General features: G+C 38.8%; 1 protein-coding gene across 1 annotated transcript; it reads left to right on the top strand.

Annotated features, from left to right (window-relative positions):
• Positions 1-1169: 1169 nt before the first annotated feature.
• Positions 1170-12014, top strand: LOC130196119 (uncharacterized). Its single transcript, XM_056417984.1, has 11 exons — positions 1170-1331; positions 2762-2929; positions 4261-4365; positions 5365-5484; positions 6721-6876; positions 6986-7034; positions 7921-8021; positions 8360-8520; positions 8872-9016; positions 10761-10886; positions 11874-12014. Exons 2-11 carry the CDS (start codon positions 2768-2770, stop codon positions 11913-11915), a joined length of 1167 nt encoding a protein of 388 aa, XP_056273959.1. The 5' UTR covers positions 1170-1331; positions 2762-2767; the 3' UTR covers positions 11916-12014.
• The last annotated feature ends 10674 nt before the right edge of the window (positions 12015-22688 follow it).

Here is a 22688-nt window from a genome sequence, read left to right as displayed (position 1 = left end):
CTGATGCTAAATATAACTGTTTTTGTGTGTATCACATGTAGCATAAAAGGACTAGCACTGCATTTAGTTGTGCAACCCGGTGTTACGCATACGCAATAACTGAACCTTCAACCTGGCTGGAACATTAAAGTTACCTTAAATTGTAAAAAGTGAGCTTTACATGTTTTGGTTGTGTGTCTTTTAATGATCAGCCTCATCAACCAACTAACTTGTGAGACTTACGCATTGGGCTAACCTAGCACAATAAGCTAGCTAGCTAGGTCTTAAGGCAAGGACCCGTTGTTTCAATGAGATGTTAAAAATGGTGCCTGAATGTAAAAAAGGCATAGCAACAGTAACCAAGGGTGCTGGAGGGCGACAGCAGTCCTGAAACCATAACATTAGCTAGTAAAAACATTAAGCACAGTTGAATACAATTGTAGTCACTTAGGTTAAGTAGTGTTTAACAGCTAGCCGAATTATCAGGCGTTCCATTATCTGAAATTACAAAGATGAACAATTCAAGGACTTCAGCTCTGCCTCACATCAAAACCTCAGGTATTTAAGTCATTGGTTAAGTTACTAAGTTAGGTACAAAAATAACCACTATCTTGTTTTTTATTACTCTGTGAAATACAATAAATAGGTTGTGATAGGTTAACTAATTAGCGATGTTGCCGTTAATTTGACTAACCTGGCTGGTTAACCTATTTAAAGAAAATCAGAAACAACCCCCCATTTTGTTGCTAATGCTACTGTTGCTAGCTGTGTTACAGATTGTTTACTCAAGCTCACCAAATGTATAAGTTAATGTGATAAAAATGATGTTAGCCTGATGTTAGCTCATTCTCCATGAGGTCAGTCTTTGCAGAACATACTTTTGCACTATAAAGTTCAGAAACCCCCTTTGTCGCTAATGCTCCTGTTGCTAGCTGTGTTACAGATCGATTTTCTAGCTCACCAAACTTATTTATTAATGTTATCAAAACGATATGTTAGCCTAATGTTTGCTACTCTTCCATGAGGTCAGTCTTTGCAGAACATATTTGTGCACTATTATAATAATAAGCATTGAAACTGCACTATCATCCCATTCTATAACTATCAGGTAAAAACATTTCCTAAATAAAAACATATTGGGACGGAGACACGCACGTTAAGTCTGGCTAATAGTTGCCAAATTGCAGCAACACACTTTATGAATACACTAAATAGCATTAATCTTCAAAAGAGCTCCATTTACCTTTCCAGAGAAACCGACCGGGGAAAGTGCAGCAAAGAACGTTTGGCCCAGCGTTGACCCACCTACTGCAAGACTAAAGCCATCTTCCAAGCCTGGACTCTCTCTGGAGGTAAAGCTTGCGTTGTTGTTGTTGTTTACCCTTTCCCAGGTGAAAAATAAATATGCTAAGTATATTTAATTTTTAGCATACTTGAAGCCCTATTCATCATAAGTATACTGAATGTGTTTTTTTGGAACAACTAATTTTGTACTTAATATATTTAAGTTGTGATTAAATAGCATTTAAGTACTATTTGAAGTGTATTAAGTGTATTTTAGTGTCCTAGATTGGAACAACTTAAAGTATACTCGGTACAATGTAAGTACATGACTGTGTATGTGCTAATATGTATGCCAATAGATCACTTGAATTATATTGTTGTTGTATTTTAAGTATATCTGAAATATATTCTATATATATTAATATTGTGATTCTAGTATACCAAGAACTATTTATATTTATGTTGACTTTCACTTCTACTTCACTACATTCTGCAAAGAAAACGGATAATTCTACTCTGATACATTTCCCCTGAAACCTTCATTACTCGCCACAAAATCAAATCTATCTTTAGAAAAAAAAAATTATCATGAGACCAACCTCGGGGACTGTGGTGTAACACAGACTCTCTATCTCTCTATATATATGTATACATATATTTATGTATACATATATATATTTATATATGTATATGTATTTATATATTTATATATGTATATGTATTTATATATTTATATATAGATATATATTTATAAATATATTTTTGAAATATATATTTATATTTATATACTTTGTATAAATATGTTTATATATTTATATATACATATATATTTATATATTTATATATACATATATATTTATATATATATATATATATATATATATATATGTATATATATATTGTGATGGAACACAGACTCTAACAAGCAGGTTGAATAAGTGGTCCGAGCTTGAAGTTAAATCATTGGTTAGTCACGTTGTTGCGCAATTGCAAACTTGTGCTCCCAAAGCACAAGTTTGCAAGTTCTTTGGATTCCCAGTGATGCCCCGGATGCTAACTTAGTGAGTGAGCGACGACACGAGTAGATGACTGATTTCATGATGGAAGAAATTTCCTGTTACAATACAATGCATTAGATTGTACAAGACTGTACAATAAATCAGTTCTGGCCAGATCTTCCTCAAATTGAACATCAATAAACCTTGCACCGCTGTCACTTTATACTTTAGATACACTGTATACACTTTCATTTTTATTTTATTTTTACATTTTCATTTCCTTTATTATTTGAATTCTTAAATGTAATATGCCCTGCTGTTTTATTTGATTGTATATTTGTTATACATGTTTGCCACTAATTCAAGTAATGTCCCCCTGGGGATAAATAACGTGATATCTAATCTAATCTATACCGCCTTTATCGAAGAAGGGTTTTAAAAAAATTGCAAACATGGAACGTTAAATGACATGTTGTTCTGTTTGTTTTCCCGCCGTTCAGAAGAGAATGAACCGAGAGCAGCGGAGGTGGCACGTGCTCACCAACGAGCACAACCGACTCACGTTTGCCGTGAGTGACGAGGAGGCCAAGTTGAACAAGCTGCGGGAGTCACTGAAAGCGAAGAGCGTCCAGCCAACGGACCACAACAATGAAGAGGCATTCAAGCAGGTCAGCTGAGGACATGAAAACACATTTGACATGTGACATGTACTTGAGAAGCAGTCTTTTGGTCCATCACAGATGTATGCAGACAACTAGCACTCACATCGTCCTAATGCTGCGTTCATACCAAAAGTGTTGAGAACGCCCACGCTCACTCCCTCTGAGGCTCGAGGTTGGCTCAGGCAGATGTCAGCTAAATGTGCGTCAGATGCTCAATGCAGTTTCCTGTATGTTCATTGTCGTGCCAGTGTTATATTTCCCAGTTACCAGTGTATCTGTAAATGGTACTGATCCACATGTGCTAGTTCAAATGAGGTGCTTTAAGCTGGAGTACAGGAGTTTCTTTTTCTTATCTTGAGCATCCTCTTCAGATGGCTGCAGCTTCGTTGCCATGGCCTCCGCCAAAATTATCCTCACTGTTTAAGGGCGGAGACAAAAAGTTACGCTCTCCAGCTTTGATATACAATAACTATATATAAATATATATATATAATATATATATATATATATAGAATATATATAGAATATATAGAATATATAGAATATATATATATAGAATATATATATATATACAGGACTGTCTCAGAAAATTAGAATATTGTGATAAAGTTCTTTATTTTCTGTAATGCAATTAAAAAAACAAAAATGTCATGCATTCTGGATTCATTACAAATCAACTGAAATATTGCAAGCTTTTTATTCTTTTAATATTGCTGATTATGGCTTACAGCTTAAGAAAACTCTAAAATCCTATCTCATAAAATTTGAATATTTCCTCAGACCAAGTAAAAAAAGATTTATAACAGCAAAACAAAATCAAACATTTGAAAATGTGTTTCCAGGTGTTTCGAGTTAATTAGACGATTCAAGTGATTTGTTTAATACCCTACTAGTATACTTTTTCATGATATTCTAATATTTAGAGATAGGATATTTGAGTTTTCTTAAGCTGTAAGCCATAATCAGCAATATTAAAAGAATAAAAGGCTTGCAATATTTCAGTTGATTTGTAATGAATCCAGAATGCATGACATTTTTGTTTTTTTAATTGCATTATAGAAAATAAAGAACTTTATCACAATATTCTAATTTTCTGAGACAGTCCTGTATACTGTATATTATATATATTTATATATATATTTTTTTTCTTACAGCAAAAATGTTTCACAAGCTGTTGAACATTTGTCAATAAATAGACCAGCATCCACTAAAACTGCAGAGGAAAACTCACGTCTGATGCTGGATGTATTCATTTACATTTCAATATGTAGCATATCTTCTATCATCCTGTCATGGATCAAATATTATAACTTGTGTTGCTTCGTTTTCTATGTCAGCGCATGCGGCAGCTGGAGAACAACAGAGACAAGAGGAAGATTAAGTTCATAGAGGCTTCAGAAATCCAGACGGCCTATCAACACATTCGTGAACACCTGGAGCAGGTGAGCTGTTTAAGAAAGGATTCTATCAATAGCAGCCTATCCATACAGATACTTTTTTAATATATACTGATGAGAGGGGACATCATGTTGCGAAAAATATGTTACCGTTATATTTTTGGCCGGAAATGCCGAGAATAAACATTGAGAGTTTTATTGCTGCTTCACGATAAGTACACTGAACTGAAATAAGATTCCACTGCAGCCAATAAGATTACATAATTGAAAACTATCATTCAAAAAGGGGGCATACAAATTTAAACGAACCAGTGCAAAGCAAGAATATATCTAGCACATAAAAAAAAAATATTTAGCTGAAATAAATTTGCTGAGACGAAACAAATGTTTGTGTGCCGTCTTCTGGGGTTGGCACTAACGTTTAACTTCTATACACATGCACGTTAGTTGCATATTTTAAGTGTTTCAACCTGAGAGTAACCATAATTGTAAAATGTTTTAGATCATCTAGCAACATTTTTTAAAGTTTTCTAGTTTGACTGTAAAAGTAAAGATACCTTCATGGTAAATGACTCCAGTAAAAGTGAAAGTCACCTATGAGAATACTGCTTGAGTAAAAGTAATTTTCTGATATTAATTGTACTTAAGTATTCAAAGTAAAAGTACAAGTAAATGCTGTTAATAAAAAAAGCAAAAGGGTCAGAATTTTGAGAATTATGAAGTCTTTTAAGTGCTGTGGCCAAAGACAATGTATATGTGAGTGTTTCTGCCTGAAAGTAACGATATAATTGTATAATTTGTTCGATCATAGCAGCATCTTTAACCCCCCCCCCCCCCCCAAAAAAACACATTTCCAATGTTTTGTTCAACGCCGCCCGCTGTCATGAAAATATTCTGAAATAAAAGGAGGCATTATGGAGTTAAACTTTACATATTTGACACATTTCATGACTTAAAAAAAAAAGAACATTCAATGTAATGTTACAAAAAGCGGCGTCTCGTTCAGCCGATGCTTCTCGTTTATTTTTTTTGTCATGTGGTCAGGAGGTCCGAGGTATGTTCGTGGTCATGGACCAGAAACGGCAGGACGTTGCTGCCGGACAGGCGGAGGTGGACAGAGTGACCAAACAGTTCCGGTCCGCAGCAGCTGCTGACAGACCCCTGGTAAGACATCATCACCACACGACCCGGCTTTGACCTCCCTACAGCAAGTCTGACCTGAGGTCCAGAGTCTTTCAGGGGTCTCCAGTAAAAAACGGAAAGTACTGTATTCATGCGTCTTTTATGAAATGGGTTTGTGGCCCTGAGAAATGTGTTTATTTGGGTGTGTGTTGACATGGATTACAGTTGAGATCCTGTTTCTGACACTTGTTGACAGAAAACAGGCACGTGATGACATCATATTTAGAGGGATATTAACGGACTACTTTGTGTATGGTAGTGCAGTGTTTTATTCCTAAAGTATCGTTTCTTGAACTTACTGAACTGTACAAATTTAAGAAAAGGAATATATTTTTTTTAATTTCTCCTTTTTTTCCATAAAGTACAACCACATTGCAAAAGAGACCCCCTCCTAAAGCCTCAGGAAAAATCAAAAATAAACCATATATATATGTTCACAATGAGGATCAAATCAGCGGTAAACAACTGCTGGTTTATGACATCACATTATTTACCCAACGTACTTGTTCGGACTGATATTGTGCTCTACAAAAGCCATATTTATCAAAGGATGTTTATTCTTTGTAGGAATTGAATTAGGATGCGACGAAATTAGATGCAGGTTTGTGCATATATATGTAAATATGTGTGCAGGTTTTTGCATGTCATACATTTTCTTTTTTTTCTTTTTTGTAGTATTTTTGTCTGAATGTCTTTGTATACGTACAGTGTGTACATCTTTTCTTTTCCATGTGCATATTTCGAAAACCAATCACAAAAAATCACAAAAAAGGATGCGACGAATCAATTAACCAATTACATTTTAGGAAATAAAATATTTGCTCTATTACCCAGGATCCTCTCGTTCCCTCCGTCCAACACATTTCCTATTTTTTCTGTGAAAGGATTTTTTTCTATTTCTTGGGAGTTTTTCCTGATCCGATGTGAGGTCAAAGGTCAGGGATGTCTTTATGTGTACAGTGTACAGATTGTTAAGCCCTCAGGGGCAAATTCGTAATTTGTGATATTGAGCTATAAAAAATAAACTGCATTGAATGTCGATGCCATTTCCGATCAGCCAGCTGACTTTGCGATACGAGCTGATTGGCTATAATCTGTCACGCTCTAAATTTCCTCAAATCAACCCATTTCTCAACGCTGTCTGGGGTCTTTCAAAGATAATAAAAATAAAAAAATGCAACCCGCTTTTGTTGTTCTCTTTCTCTTGTGACCCATCAGACAAGCATGGCTCAGACGCAAGACGGGACAATGGCGAGGAAACGAGAAATGGAGAGCGAGCTTTGCAAACTGAGTGCAGAAGAAAAGGAACTGAAAAGGCAAATGGAGTCACTGGAGCACCTCAGCCCCGCGGTGCAAGGCAGGCAGAAGGAGCGGGTGAGAAGGGGAAAAGGAACTAACGTGATACTTTTGTTGAAGACAAATGAGATGAATCCATTCGTCATTGTTTCTGGTTCTTGTGTTGTGTGCCATTTCTCTCATGCAGGAAATTAAAGAAGAAGAAGAAGAAGATGCACCCTCGGTTCCAGTCGCAGGTACTGTGCACTGTAGAGCGACAGCGTGTAGCTGTGGTGGGTTTTAGTCTTCTCGTATCTTTGAGCTCTTCTCACCAGCATCACTGATGCTCAGGAGATGGGTACCAGTGATGTTCTGGTTCTAATCTTTCCTCCTGTCCTGGTCCCATGTCAGTTTGTAATTGTTCCAGTCAGGATGAGGACCAGATCAGGTTGTTGGTGATGCTGATTCTTTGGAACTTAAAGCTGTCACCCACCTCAGATCCATTGATGTAGTCAGGGGTGTGCGTCTTCACCATCCTTTTATCTAAAATCGACAATCATATGACAAATTACATCAGAGCATTTCACTATAAGGGCAATGCAACTAAATATGAAAATGTAAAAACATATTTTTTTAAAGCCCATATAATTATTTCCGGCAGATTAGGCACAGGATGTATTTACTTATATATTACACAGTGGAGGAAGTGAGATCTTATCACAAGTGGGTCACTCAAGACTTTCCCAGTGGTGTACAAAGTACCCAAAAGCAATACTTGAGTAAAAAGTAAAGCGACATTAATGAAAAGTGAATGTCACATATTGAAGAATACTTGAAACCTGAGATTGAAACAATGTTGACAATGTTTACTGAGGGAATGAATCAAGAAAGAAGTAGTCATTTTCTCATCAACTTCTATACAATAAGACTTTATTTTTGCAACCGGAGGAGTCGCCCCCTGCTGCTTATTAGAGAGAATGCAAGAGGCATTGGCTTTACTCGGTGGAGGTTGCCGCCTGTTAAGAGCACATTATCAACACGAATCCTTGTCCATCTGTAATGGAGCAATATGATCCACCGGGTATGACAATACCGTGAGCATAAAGTGATTAAGTAGCAAACGTGTTCTCTGTGTTTCTGCAGATCATCAGTGTTTTGACGTCTGTGGTGCTTCCCAGTCTGACGTGAAGCTGGTGGAGGACATGGAGGCTCTGAAAGAAGCTCTGGGCTACACTGAAGTGCAGGTTGACACTTCAATTCAAGTGTTATTAATGAAACGGGTTCATTTGTCAGAATTTTTCTACACTACATGCACGCAAAATAAAAGGCGCCATCGAGCGTTACGGTCGCAGATTGCATCTAACTGAAACTTCAGAGCATGCTGGGGAACTACGATAACCAACTTGAACATGTGAATGGTCCCATCAAAAGAGTTTGGTTTGTTTGTGATTTATTAAGACTTACCCGAAGGCCACCGTAGTTCCCCGAAAGGGCGGTGTGAGCGTTGGGGGTGTTCAGTTGGATGCGGTCTGCAAGCTCGCCACTAGACGCCACTCATTTCTACACTCTGCTCCTATAACAGGAACTCGTGGACAAAGTGGCGTCACAGCGAGCCACCATGGAGCAGCTCTTCGCCGAGATAGGCCAGTACGAGGACTTGACCAGGCAAGAGGCCAAGACCCTGGCTGAGCTGGAGCTCCAGTACGCCGAACTCCAGTTCAGTGCCAAACCTGCAGCGACAAGGTACCGAAGCAGAGCTACTACCCCCTGGTCAAAGGGTCCTTTGTGTTGTTTTCAATCTTCAATCACCAATTGTAAGATATGTGGGTTGAGATGCAAAAATCTGAAGCGCAGTTGGATCATACACCAGGTTTTAACCTTCCATCCCATTACAATGCAATTTAAACAGAGTTGAATCAGTTAGTTGATTTACTACATTGATTTAAATATCGGATTGATTGAAAATTAATCTGAATATGAAAGCAATTAGGAGTGGATTTTGATTTTGTAGCGGATTCATTTTTAAGCTAATTCTCCCAGTCAAAAATATAAAAACAATTCAGTGGATTCAAAGTTTTCTTCCGATGTGTTTAGGGTTGAAATGCAGGCCGAGGTGAATCAGGAAGTGGTCCGTGTTCAGCGACTGCAGGCCGAGCTGACGCACTTCCAGGACCTGTTGGACACGGTGGAGCGGGGGGTCAAGAACCTCTACTTTAGGATGAGCTGCGTCTTCGTGGAGGTCTGGACTAACACTCTCGCCGCGATTGTCCTTGTTTGAAGGGGGTGCTTCTTTGTGTGTTAATGTCTTTAAAAGGACAGATCCAGATGGCTCACATGACCTCCGAGACCGACTCAACAATTACAAGCCAAAAGCTGAATCCCAAACCCATGTGACATATAATACATGCTAATTATCATAATATACTTAAGAGTTATATAAATAAATATATAATTATATATAAATGTATATATATTTATAAATATTTAATTATATTTATTTATATTTATATAAATAAATATATATAAATAAATGTATACATATATATAAATATATATATATATATAAACATATACACAATATATACAAATATATATATATTGACAATGTATATATACAGTATATTGTATAATATACTTAACAACAGTAATTAGTCTATAAATGTATATACAGGACTGTCTCAGAAAATTAGAATATTGTGATAAAGTTCTTTATTTTCTGTAATGCAATTAAAAAAACAAAAATGTCATGCATTCTGGATTCATTACAAATCAACTGAAATATTGCAAGCCTTTTATTCTTTTAATATTGCTGATTATGGCTTACAGCTTAAGAAAACTCAAATATCCTATTTCTAAATATTAGAATATCATGAAAAAGTATACTAGTAGGGTATTAAACAAATCACTTGAATCGTCTAATTAACTCGAAACACCTGGAAACACATTTTCAAATGTTTGATTTTGTTTTGCTGTTATAAATTTTTTTTACTTGGTCTGAGGAAATATTCAAATTTTATGAGATAGGATTTTAGAGTTTTCTTAAGCTGTAAACCATAATCAGCAATATTAAAAGAATAAAAGGCTTGCAATATTTCAGTTGATTTGTAATGAATCCAGAATGCATGACATTTTTGTTTTTTTAATTGCATTACAGAAAATAAAGAACTTTATCACAATATTCTAATTTTCTGAGACAGTCCTGTATATAAATACATAAGTGAATGTATAAATATATATATATATATATATTTTATACATTCATTTATATATATATAAATATACATATACACTACCGTTCAAAAGTTTGGGATCACTTAGAAATGACTTTATTTTTCAAAGAAAAGCACTGGTTTTTCAATAAAGATAACATTAAATTAATCAGAAATACACTCTCTACATTGTTAATGTGGTAAATGACTATTCTGGGTGGAAACGTCTGGTTTCTAATGAAATATCTCCATAGGTGTATAGAGGCCCATTTCCATCAACTATCACTCCAGTGTTCTAATGGTACATTGTGTTTGCTAATCGCCTTAGAAGACTAATGTCTGATTAGAAAACCCGTGCAATTATGTTAGCACAGCTGAAAACAGTTATGCTGGTGATATAAGCTATACAACTGGCCTTCCTTTGAGCTTGAAGTCTGTAGAACAAAATTAATATTTCAAATATTAATCATTATTTCTAACCTTGTCAATGTCTTGACTATATTTTATATTCATTTGATAAATAAAAGTGTGATTTTTCATGGAAGACACAAAATTGTCTGGGTGATCCCAAACTTTTGAACGGTAGTGTATATATTTATACATTAATTTATATATTTTTATATATATAAATATATATTTAAATATATATATTTATATATATATGCTGTTGTGCTGATGTTTGAGCAGGTGCAACATTCACCGCAACCCGCCCTCGGCAGAGTCCAAGCACTCGTGTCCGCCTGTTGTTCACAGATCTGTGTCACCCTCCTTCAGGGGCTGCCCAGAGGACCCAGGGCGGACTGCACAGACCCACTGGGGGACGTCAGGGCCCGCATGCCAACATTACTGCGAAGAGCATCGGAGCTGGAAACTAAGATCTGCGGCTCGGACCAGGAGAAGGTGCTAAAATGAACACCCTGACACCTTCCATAAGCTTTTTATTTAGGCCTGAACTAAAACCTAAAGGGCAGGGCAGGTTACTGTGCCCAATATGATATTGTGTGTGTGTGTGTGTGTGTGTATTAATAACCAATACCCAGATTTTGCACAGACTCTCAGCTTTATCTTTTTTTTCTGAACCGCAGTTACATGAGAAGCTTGATTTACAGTATTTTTAAAAGTGTGTATTCCGTATGTAACGCTCCCATAAGATGGAAATCAAATTTGGTTGAAATTGCCTGTCCATTGGTCCATCAAAAATTAAGAAGATATAATACATATGTATTATTATTATTTTTAAGTGACATGCAATTTAAACAAAATTTGATTTCCATCTTATGGGAGCGATATACATACAGAAAAAAAGATATATAGATATATCTTTATTTTTATGGTAAGTAAAATGAAGAAAAATGGAACATATAATTAAATATTTCTATTTATAAATATATATACTGTATATATACAGTATATATACATATACAGTATATATATAATATTTATATTTATATGTATGCACATATATATGTATGTATATAGTTTTATATAAAATATTTATATTTATATATATATATGTTTATATATATATACTGTCAAACTATTGTCTCTCATTCATTTGTGTCATTCAAGGTATGTACTCATGAATACACCGAGATTTCAGAAAATGTTTGGTCATGGAAATTCTTGGAAATCCATTGGTCAAAATGTGTATGAACCCTGGTGGTAAACCGTGAATCATGTTGTTTAGCAAGATGAGTTCACGCCGGTTGACCTCTGACAGAACACAGGGGTACTTGCTGGTAAAAAATAGAGACGGGGCAGTTAAAACAAAGGGAAATGCCTTTTTTAAATGTAATCTCTATTTTACAGAAAAAGAGAAAGTGTATTGTCAGGTAATGCATCCGAATGCTTCCACCGTCCTGACCGATTGTCTCTTCTGTCTCGCAGACGTCGCCCAGCTTGGGTCTGAGCGGCAGAAGAAGTCCTTGAGCCAGCGGAACCTCACGGCCGGTTTGATCCGGGTAACGAAATAAAGGAGAGGAAAGCAAGAACGCATTTGGTTCGCTGGTTTGTTTGATGTCTCACTTTCAGCCTCTGGGATACATGTTCTAGACCAGTGGTTCTCAAATGGCGGTGGGGGGGGGGGGGGCTACGGCTCGGCTCGGCTCTCAAATGGGGGTTTGTGTAGCCCTCTAGGGGCTATGTGAGATTTGTTTTAAATATATTTAAAATGAACATCCATTAAAAAAGCCTTTGAAAATTGTTATTTAATAAATATTGTGAAATGCTGCGTATTATTTTTTATTTTTTTTAACTAGTCAGGGGGTACTCGGCTGAAAATAATATTTCACAGGGGGTACATAACCCAAAAAAGGTTGAGAAGCATTGTTCTAGAATCTAGACTCTATATATATTCCAGACTGAATAACTGGAACAGTGTTTTCCTTAAAAGGGGATTTTTAAAAATTCAATCAAACTGAAATTAATAGACAGTATTTACAATGTGGGTTAAAACTGCAGAGCAGCTCTGTGACCGCTAGGTGGCAGCATTGTGTTGCCCATTCAGAGAGGCGGGTTTATCTAACTGGGGGAAAGACTTCAGACTGGACTCACTCCGAGCTGAACTGGAAGTGATGGAGGAGCCATATGCATATGCTGAACAGATGTTGAATGGCGGATTTCACTCACATTTGCATATTAGCTGTACATGTATATGGATGATGACGTGACGTCACAGTAATTCCTACATTCAGACTTGACAGCAAATACAAAGTGATCTTTTATTCAAGACCATACAGTTGTCACATGCTTTTATCAACAAACGAACAAGAAGCGAATAATTAAAACCACTGGCGGCAGAAAACATAACTACATAACTACTGTGTCCTAAACAAAGCAAAGTAAACAAAGTATTCATACTGTACTTTATGGAAATGAGGTTTGAAGGCTGGTTTACAGACACTTCCTGCAATGTGTACTGTGGCCATCAGACTGGATCTAGGGCAGGAAGTGACTTATTTTCTGTAGAGACGAGGCGTTGCCAGGAGAGAGGCTGAGAAGTGGAAGAAGAAGCCTTTTTTTCATTTCACAACAATATACACTGCAACAACTAAATAAGTGAGATAATGTATATAACATTTTGCTTTTTGGCCTACCCGAGGATATATTTTCAACGACAACATAGTTAAATAACAAACAGTTAAATAACAAACAGTTAACCCCAAATTAAACAAATATATACATTTTTCCCTCTTACCTGTAGTGCGATTTATCAATCTAGGTCATTTTGGAGAAATCGCCTGTTTTAGAATACGATGAGCACGTCTCCTCTTCTTTTTCTACCTATAGATGAATTCTCATCTCTCCATCACACATTATTACCTCTGCTTCCTCCCCAGAGTCTTTGTGACTTCACGTCTCATAGGGTCCATTGGACCTGCCTGGTCCTGCTGATTTGTGATTTGGGCAAGACAAAATAAACTGAATTGAATTGAATTTAAGACAGCAAGGGTTTTGTATTTTTAAAGACCTCTGGTGATGCCAGCCAGGACAAAACCATTACGATGTCATCACGCGTCCCTGTGTAGCATCAAACGGAGGAAGTGGTTAGCACGATACGAACAGCGCGCTTAGCTAACGCGTGTCATTGTTCATCTTCCCACAGCATGACAAACTTTGTCCGTGACTCAAACCGGGGATAATTATTTACCGTTGTTACTTAAAGTAATGCTCTTATGGGAAAGGTAATGTTTTTGCACATGAAGACCGATACTTAACGCTGCAGCTACACATACACCACCTCCGCTAGGCCGAAGCGTCCGTTTTTATTCGTGATAGTGGCCGACCTCTGTGTGTGAATTACATTGCTCATCTCCTCCTCCTCCTCCTCCTCCCTTTCTCTCCAGGGCCTTGGAGCGAAGAGGTTCACACACAGGTAAGTAGGTCATTGCACAGCTGAAGCTGCATATCCCTCAGCGCGCGTTGCCGCCCTGAAGGTTGCTCCTCTGAGGCCCGTCGCTTTCGACAGGAAATGAGATCGGTGTGCCGAGTGACCCCCCCCCCCCCCCCCCCGTCAACAACTCTTCTCTCGGCTCGCGCAGCAGAGCTCCGATGCTGGCGCGCGCACTGGTGAGCAATGCAGGGCTCTCAAGTGTCACGCATTGAGCGTGAGACTCACGCATTTCGGTCTTAACTCACGCACTCCCGCCACACATCGTATTTCTCACGCTGAAAAAAACTCTCGGCTCTCTAATGTTTTAATGCAGGGGTGTTCAATATGTCGATCGCGGTCGCCGCAGAGCTTCGATGCCGGCGCGCGCATCGCTCTGTCGCGCGAGCCGAAAATTGTTGACGGGGGTTGACGAAAATTACAGGGTGATGGGTGGAGATTTCCCCCTGTTATAATAGGAGGGCAAACACTGGAGTTGATAAGCGTGTCTTCTTGTCTGATCAATACGCAACTGTGAGGTGCGCGAATGGACCGAGCGGCCAGCTGCTGATCACTCACTCAACGAATAGACGTTGACATTTTTTTGGAAGCACCGAAGACCCATTTTGACCCAGGAAAAACCCTGAATGTATATATGGGATTAATCATGATTAATCCACAGAAAACTGTGATTAACCTGATTAAAAATTTTAATCGTTTCACAGCCCTAGTCATTATATTACTTATCTGGCTGTGTTACTCGACTCCTGTCTGTATCAAGCCCTTTCTTCTTCTTCTCGGCCATCACTCTTGCCTCCTCTCCAGTCGTTGGTCTCAATCCATTTTTTTACGAAACCATTTTTTTCTGGCTGCTCTCATAGCAGACTGCAATTCAATTTACTAGAGTTTATTTTACTATTTAACTGCTGAGTTGATTTTAAGAGGGTTCCCTTGACATTTCACCTCAAGAAGGAGCGCCCCGTAGCCCCCTATACGGACATGCACACTGTGAAAAAACTAGGTTTAATGGGGGTCCTTGCGATCGTGGTTATGTAATTACAGTGAGTTTACAAATTGGAGGGTCAAGATAAATAACTGTATGGATTATGTGATATCAAATGAATGACACTATGCATTATACACATGTATCAATTGGAATTATGGGATCTATTAAGTGATTGTGGAAGGAATCCAGAATATATCAAGCCCCCACTAAATAAATTAATACAAGCAAGGACACTGGAGCAGATTAGAGGACGCATTAAGGCCTGAGGACTACTCAGGAATATGGACATATGGTAATTTGGCATGATTTACATAGTAATAGGCCAACCCTCACTCTCTAGACCCTGGGGGCGGGTCAGCCAAGTGATCACTTGATTGACAGGTGGATGGAAGACAAGTAAACAGTTATGCCCCTGGTGATTGGGGTCGTGGAGCTGGATCACATCAAATGATATGAGTATTTTAAGTCCTTTTTTAAGGGCCCTGAATTTTAAATACACTGGATATAATGATATAATATACATTTTCACAGGAATAATCTCTCTGGAGATTATGAGTTATGGATAATCTGATGCTGTCATTTACTGGATCTCATACTGTACATATTGTGGAAACGCAAAAAAGCCTTGATTGTAAGAAGTTGTTCTTCATGCACAGAAGAATATTACTAATAGAATAATTCTAACTAGTTAATATTGCCTTGGTTTTTTAAAGCGTTTTTTTAATCCATATTTCTGGATTTCCTTTTCTCTCAGGAGACATTACAGCTACTTCAATGCTATTATAGGGAAACACATGCAAAGCAAATCGGCGTCATGGCAGCATCTGCACAGATCTGAGTCTATTTTTGTTCAAGCGGGCTTGCAGGGTGAGTGGAGAGGGGGGGGGAGGGCTCAACATGTGCGTCACCGTCTCGTCAGACGTCTAAAAACAGCAACCTGCGAGCGTGTGAACGACGCCCGTGAAGCGACTCCCTGAGCAGTCCTGCTCATCGCGATGGAAACTTTGCCTCACGTGTTCAGTGTTGTTCTGGTTTCACAGGGAGCCCTGAGCGTGGAGGGTGGACGGTTTGACGCCGCGTGATGATGAATGTGATGGATTAAAGTTTGGATTCAAGGTGCTCGGTTGTATGAACTGAGCTCCGACCAACTGGGATGTCGTACGGGTACCAAAACTCCCAGAGTATGGATTTGAAAGTGAGCTGTTTATCTTGCATTGGACTTTGAAGGTTTTGGGTTCTGAGACTGTCCGTCAGGAGCGTTTTGTAGGATTCAAAGAAAGGGGGGGGGGGCCTAAGCCTCCAAGGGGAGTGGCATGCTAGGGTATATTTGCGCCGCACTTTTTAGAGAATATACCATTCAATGGAAAAAAATATTGAAATTATATATTAATGCAAAGAAAAGAGGGATGTCAATAGTTATTTCTTGTATTTAAAATGTGCCCGTTCACACTCTCGCTTACTGGAGATAGTTTCTAACAAAATAGCTAGCCAGTAATTTTGTTAGAAAGCCACCTCAGCAGCCTCCCCAAGGTCCTAGTGCCCTGGGATTATCGCGTGAAGTATGATGGATAGTCTATTGGATTGTAATTTGAAGGGAGAGAAAACATACAAACTAGAACGCACGCACATATGTAGCATGTTAGAGTCATAAATAAAATGGACATGTAAGAAACAATAGTTTATTTCATAACATCACAAAAAAAACCTTTTAAAGCCAATAATGCTGAAGCCCCCCTAAAATAGGCCTAACGACGCCCCTGAGTTTAGGACTATTTAACTCTTTGAAAAATATACTTGGAAATGATTTTAAACTTTTTTCGGCTGAATTTGATTGAGAAATACTTTGAGTGTGTTTGTAGCAATACCGAAATAAAGTCAGGTAATTAGTATGTATGGTATATATCCCACAAAAACAATCTTCATGTAACCCAGATAATTGCAAACCAGGAAGTATAAAACAACAAACTGGGCGTAGGAAGAAGGTCCATGGAGACGGGTGGGTCCAATAACACAGGACTTTCACCCAGAAAACTGGGTTTGAGTCCTTTGAAAAAACCCATTATTTTAAAAATATACAGGGGAATTTGAGCTTTTTGTTGAATGTACGTAAGAGAACACACAAGAATACGTTAAACACTTCGGTATGTCTCCAAATGCTACCTTCATTTGTGAGCGAGGCAATTTATTCAGTCAATTTCCAATCAGTGTTTTCAGATCATGTGACATACATAAATATTACTTTATGTCTCTCTGCTCATCTCTTCTTTCTCATTGTGGAGAAGCAGAGAAGTCCCGCTGACATTGGCACTTGTCTTCCAAAGCATTTTCAAGGATTTGATCGTAAATCGAAGACATGAAATAGTGCAGAGAGGTTAAATATATCAAACATATATACAATATAAAATGAAATAATACACATTTGTTTTCATTTCTAAGAGACAGTGATTGTCCAGGTCCTGGAGGTCAACACTTAGACCTGTTTGGATGTCACTGGCAGCTGGCCTGTGTTGTCTTTAAACATCAGGAACTTTTGTTTAAGTCTCTTAAATATTAATGACGCTTTATTATTATAGTCTCAGACAGCAAACAGCTGAAGTGAACCACTTCCCTGCAGATGTTTGGAGGTTGTTTAAAGTCACTGGGACTTTTAGGCACTTGCTCAAGCGTACACCATTAAACCATAGATTGCACTTCATCACAACTTCATTCCTGGCATGCATTCAACATTCCATATCGATGATGTATACGCGCATTAGTACGAGAGGATCCAAGGTTGAAATATTTCTTTTAAATCAATGAAGGGCAAACAGATTTCAGCCGCTTAATCACTCAAAATTACCATTATCGAAAGACTGACCGCCAAGCGCTTGTAACTCAGCACAGTTAAGCATTGTCCAGTGAGATACGCAGGATTAATCTGCACTTATTCCTTCGACACAGTTTGACACCACAACCACCGGTGCATTCATTTACCTAAATCAGGGGGTTTGACGATTCAACCGTAGACTGCATGTCTTGGTGTGTGGACGGACGTTTTGAAGCCTCTAGTTTGGCAATTTGGCCGCCACCATCTTGGCTTTTTTGTAACCAGTGCCAATATTTGGAATGCGGAGGATTGACAAAGAGACGCCGTATATGGCTCTGGTGGTGGCAGCAGCCTGTCAATCACAGTAAGCCCGCCCTAAGGCATATTCAAGGTCTATTTGACTCTAAATGGACCATCATTTACTTCCTGGACATTATGCTTTATTGAAGAAGACTTGAAACTAGAGATCGAGACCATAAACTCGCATAAAGATCCACATTTTCGCCGGGCGACACGAATGACGCGAATATAGCGAACTGAAATATTTGTTGAAATATTCCATCTTTGCCGAAAAATTCCAATCAGCATAGAAATGCTACACTTGTGATCACTGACATTTTGCCATTGGTGAATCTAACTCTGCTGGGTGATGTTATGTATAAATATATATATATATATATATATATATGATATTTTTGTTATGAACCCAAAAACACGAGGGCGTCAGATGTTCCCACGTTTGTTGGATGTACTCAACAAGTATGGACAGAACTAGTGGTTATTTCTTTCATGGTGGATAGCGGAAATGATAACTGTTTCCACGGAGAAAAACCACAGAGATAAGCCCCGCCTCCTCTAAGGCGCGAATGATGCGAATAAACCACAACTTGTCGGGCGGGTAAAGGTTTTTTGGTGTGAACGCAGCATAATGCTGGAGCACTTCTAAATATGTGCAAGGTCACGATGACTACACCCACACCTTATATACGGTCTATGGTTGGAAGTCACACGTGCACCACTCCAAAAGAGGACGTTCTCGCTCTTTACACTGTGTTGGGTGGGGTGACATTGGAGTGAGTTAAAAAGCCGTCTTCATACGGACGCCGAAGGGGGCTTTGGCGCGTCAATGTCAGATGCCGAGAGGCATTGGCAAAACATCGGTATTTGGCAAGTTGGGAGTGAGAATAATCTCAGCAAACAAACTTAAATTGCATATTTTGCCTTGGAGACGACAACCACATCCTGTATGGGTATCAATGGCAACATGGGTTCTTCACTGCTCCCCCTGACCCTTTTTTCACCTGTCGAAGTACCAAGATTGGATTCTGTGCATTGAATTAAGTGCAAATCTCATCTCGTGTTTCTTGCTATACCCCAGACGGGACACGCATCTGTTCTCGTGGCCGTGTTTGCTGGCAGCTCCACGACATGCCTGGATATTTAGGTCAACACGATTTATCGTGAGCGTCTCTTAAGAGACGGGCAGGAGGAGACTCGACACTCGCTAATGAGAGGCCTGCCTAATTCTCTTGGCAAATATCCGTCACGCGGGGAGATTGACGGAGACACTTGGAGAAATAGCCGCAACACGTCAGAAAAGTTCACTACAGAGTTATAGAGTTATTAGAGTTATGAAGTAGAGAAACATATTGCCTTGTTCAAGACTTACAAGTAAGGCAATTACAGTAACTAAACATTCATCAAACAGATGAGACTCTTGCGGAACCTAATTTAAATCATATCAATAAGTTTGGTAAGATAATTCTTTTAGAATGGTTGTCATTATTTCCCATTCGTGAGTAAAGGATATATTCATAACCGAGAAGGTCGAGTACATCAAATTAGTAGTATTACGCGTTATGAGCATTATTCAACAACAACAATAGGAGTGAGAAAGAGTCTTGGTGGTTTGGCAATATTGTTGTTGTAACATCCATGCCAATAAAGCATATTGAATTGGAGAGAGAAAGAGAGAGAGAGTGTTGCGTTGACATTGACGGCTCACTGACTTCCTGCCAGAACGCTTTTTCCAATTATCCAGACAATACCGAACACCATCAGCACACACCGGTACCATCCTGCGTCTCAGTTTATCCGTCTGTGCGCGTGTTGTTCTTCAGCCCACTCATGATCCCCACCCCCAACCGTCCTTCTTGGTCCCGCGCCCATCTCGTCGCCCTCCAATCACATCGCTCGCCGCGACTGTCAAATGGCAACAAACTGTAGGTGTTGGGAGCGTCGGCAGGGTCCCAATCCATCACCGGGAGGTGTCGGCTCTCGTGGTGTCGGATGAGAAGGGGGAGGGGTTCTACGAGGAAGGGGATGGGGTGGGAAGTTGTATTTAGATGGCTACCCCGTGGTGTTCATTCCCAAGCCGCTGAGTTATGGAGATTGGATTGGACGGCAGTTGTCCTTGAGGAAGGTCAGAATCGTAACGAGCCAGAATATAAAAGAAGCTTTAATGTGCAGATGAGAAGATGAGGATCCATCAGCGTGATGTGGAGACAGATAAAAAGGTGTGGCCTGAGAAAACACCGGGTGTTGGAACCAATGGGTAACCGTTTGGGACCAGAACAGAAAAATGTAGTCCAATAGAGTTCACTTACATGATTAAAACATAATTTCTCACATTGATATTCTTATTTGATAGGATGGATAATAAATGTAAAAAAACACACATAAAATGGATAGATAAAAGTGAAATGACCCATCTGTAATCCATTATCCGTCACCGCTTGAAGTTTTCTCTCCTGCGACCCCTGTTTGGACTTTTGTGTTTCACTCTTAGTCTTTCTGCCGTAAAGGAGTCACGTTAGTTACTGCTCAATAAACCCAATGTCTCCTCCTTCAGCTGCTTCACAGGTTATACTGGTACTAACAAAATGACAGGGGACTTTTATTGGGAATAATAAAATAAAACCATGTGTATGACCAAATGATTTGAACTTTTTGCAAGCGGCTATTCCACTTTTACTGCAGGAATGAAGAGTGGAAGCAGAACCAATCCTGCAAAGAGCAAACCTGAGAGATCTAATTGGTTCCTGTTTTCTATGTATTCACCACACGCGCCGGCTTTTAGCTTTAAACGGCGTGACTCTCCGAGCGCTTGTCAACGGAGGATGAAATAAAGCCGGAGGCTGAATGGAGCCGATCCAGGAAAAAAGGGCCATCAAGTTCATCTCCTGGGTAGGACACCCTGACATCATATGTGTGTGTCCGACACTGTTATGAGTTTTGAGGGAAAAAACATTGTGCATTGCATTTGTGTTCATGGTCTTTATTTACAGCAGGATACAAATTAAAAAGAATGTCAATGGGAGTGTTTTATATTTAACACACCGGTGTGCAGTTGGCATGGAGAAAGACGAGCGCAGCAAACTTTATTTATATTGCACATTTTATACCAGTTGGAAGCATAACGTGCCGCATCAACGGCGAGGAAACAAACAAGGTTGAGGTCTTAACTTTATTGATAGTGTTAAGAAAAAATATTAGCGATAAGTAAGCACAAATTAAAACAATCACATAAATGAGAAGCGTGAAAAACGATCGAGATGTAGAAATACAAATCTGAAGAATCAAGACCAGCAATCATCCAGCGAGAGTCTATAAGAGAAGTAAATAAAACAAATTAGCTAGAATAATTACATAAATAATTTCTTTTTAAACAGATGAAATTAGAATGAGACACTTGTTTAAATACCCCCTCCCAAAAAAAGATTTTAATATTTCGTACCCTTTCATAACCCTTTTCATAAATTTTTCTAATGTTTTATTCCAAAAAGTTTCATTTTGAAAGCTATTGAAAACACGATCGATTTACCATCAGAGATTATGGAAGTTCTAAAGTTCTCTTTATTTTAGCAGCTTTTCTCTCCTCATCTTCTCACACCTTCGTCATTTATCATCATTTTTGGGGGTGTTTTGGTTTGTAAGCCTGTCGCTTTCTCCTGCGGTGCAGTACCAAGGGAAATGTATCAAAATGAATCCCACAAACTCAACTCTCGGGCCATTAGATTTCTCTATCGAATGTGAATATGCCTACTACCAACTATGCCATGGCCATGTTGAGACTCCGCCCACTCCTCCTCTCTACTTCCATCTGCCTGATGGATCGTGGAGGTCTCCATCGTGGAATATGCCTAGTACGAACTATTCATACACGCTGTCATATTCATTGAATGTATTTTAACTCTAAATCTGTCCTTCTGTACACATTACATCTATTGCACCTGTCCATCCTGGAGAGGGATCCTCCTCTGTTGCTCTCCTGAAGGTGTCTTCCCTTTTTTCCCCGAAAAGGGTTGTTTGGGAGTTTTTCCTGATCCGATGTGAGGTTTTGGGGCAGGGATGTCTATGTGTACAGATTGTAAAGCACTCAGAGACAAATTTGTAATTTGTGAAAATGGGCTATACAAATAATTTGTATTGATGTTTTAGGTTTTTGCCGTAGTGTCATCTTCGTATCCGTATCTTGCTATTTCTGCAGGGTATTGTATCAAAGTAATAATTTGGATATAGTTACACTATTTACTTAAACTATTCAATTCAGTTTATATTATATAGCCCAATATAAAAAATTACGAATTTGCCTCAGAGGGCTTTACAATCTGTACACATACGACATCCCTGACCTTTGACCTCACATCGGATCAGGAAAAACTCCGAAGAAATAGAAAAAAGCAGGCAGGATGCATCAGACACAGACAGGTCCAATGGACCCTCTGAGACTTGAAGTCACAAAGACTCCGGGGAGAAAGCAGAGTTAATAATGTGTGATGGAGAGATGTAAATTCATCCATAAGTAGAGAGAGAAGATGAGATAGGTGCTCAGTGTACCCTAAACGTCCCCCAGCAGCCTATCAGCCTATAGCAGCATATCTATAGGGGCTGGACCAGGTGAACCAGATTCAGCCCTAACTGAATCAGGTTCACCTGGTCCAGCTGATTCTTGCTGCTGAGTGTTTTCACAAGACCTGCCACTTTATTGCTGACCATATCTAGCCTTTTCTTTTTGGGCAC

This window comes from Pseudoliparis swirei, chromosome 7 (genome assembly GCF_029220125.1).
Source record: "Pseudoliparis swirei isolate HS2019 ecotype Mariana Trench chromosome 7, NWPU_hadal_v1, whole genome shotgun sequence".
NCBI lineage: Eukaryota > Metazoa > Chordata > Actinopteri > Perciformes > Liparidae > Pseudoliparis > Pseudoliparis swirei.
The sequence above is the reverse complement of the archived record's forward strand: the minus strand, read 5'-3'. Positions and strand labels throughout refer to the sequence as shown.

What these genes read in the sequence shown, in the direction of transcription:
- LOC130196119 (XM_056417984.1), top strand. Translation starts at nt 2,768, where the DNA reads ATGAACCGAGAGCAGCGGAGGTGGCACGTGCTCACCAACGAGCACAAC. An exon ending in ACCCTCGGTTCCAGTCGCAG is followed by an intron (nt 7,035 to 7,920) that starts GTACTGTGCACT and finishes GTGTTTCTGCAG; the next exon opens with ATCATCAGTGTTTTGACGTC. An exon ending in GCCAAACCTGCAGCGACAAG is followed by an intron (nt 8,521 to 8,871) that starts GTACCGAAGCAG and finishes CGATGTGTTTAG; the next exon opens with GGTTGAAATGCAGGCCGAGG.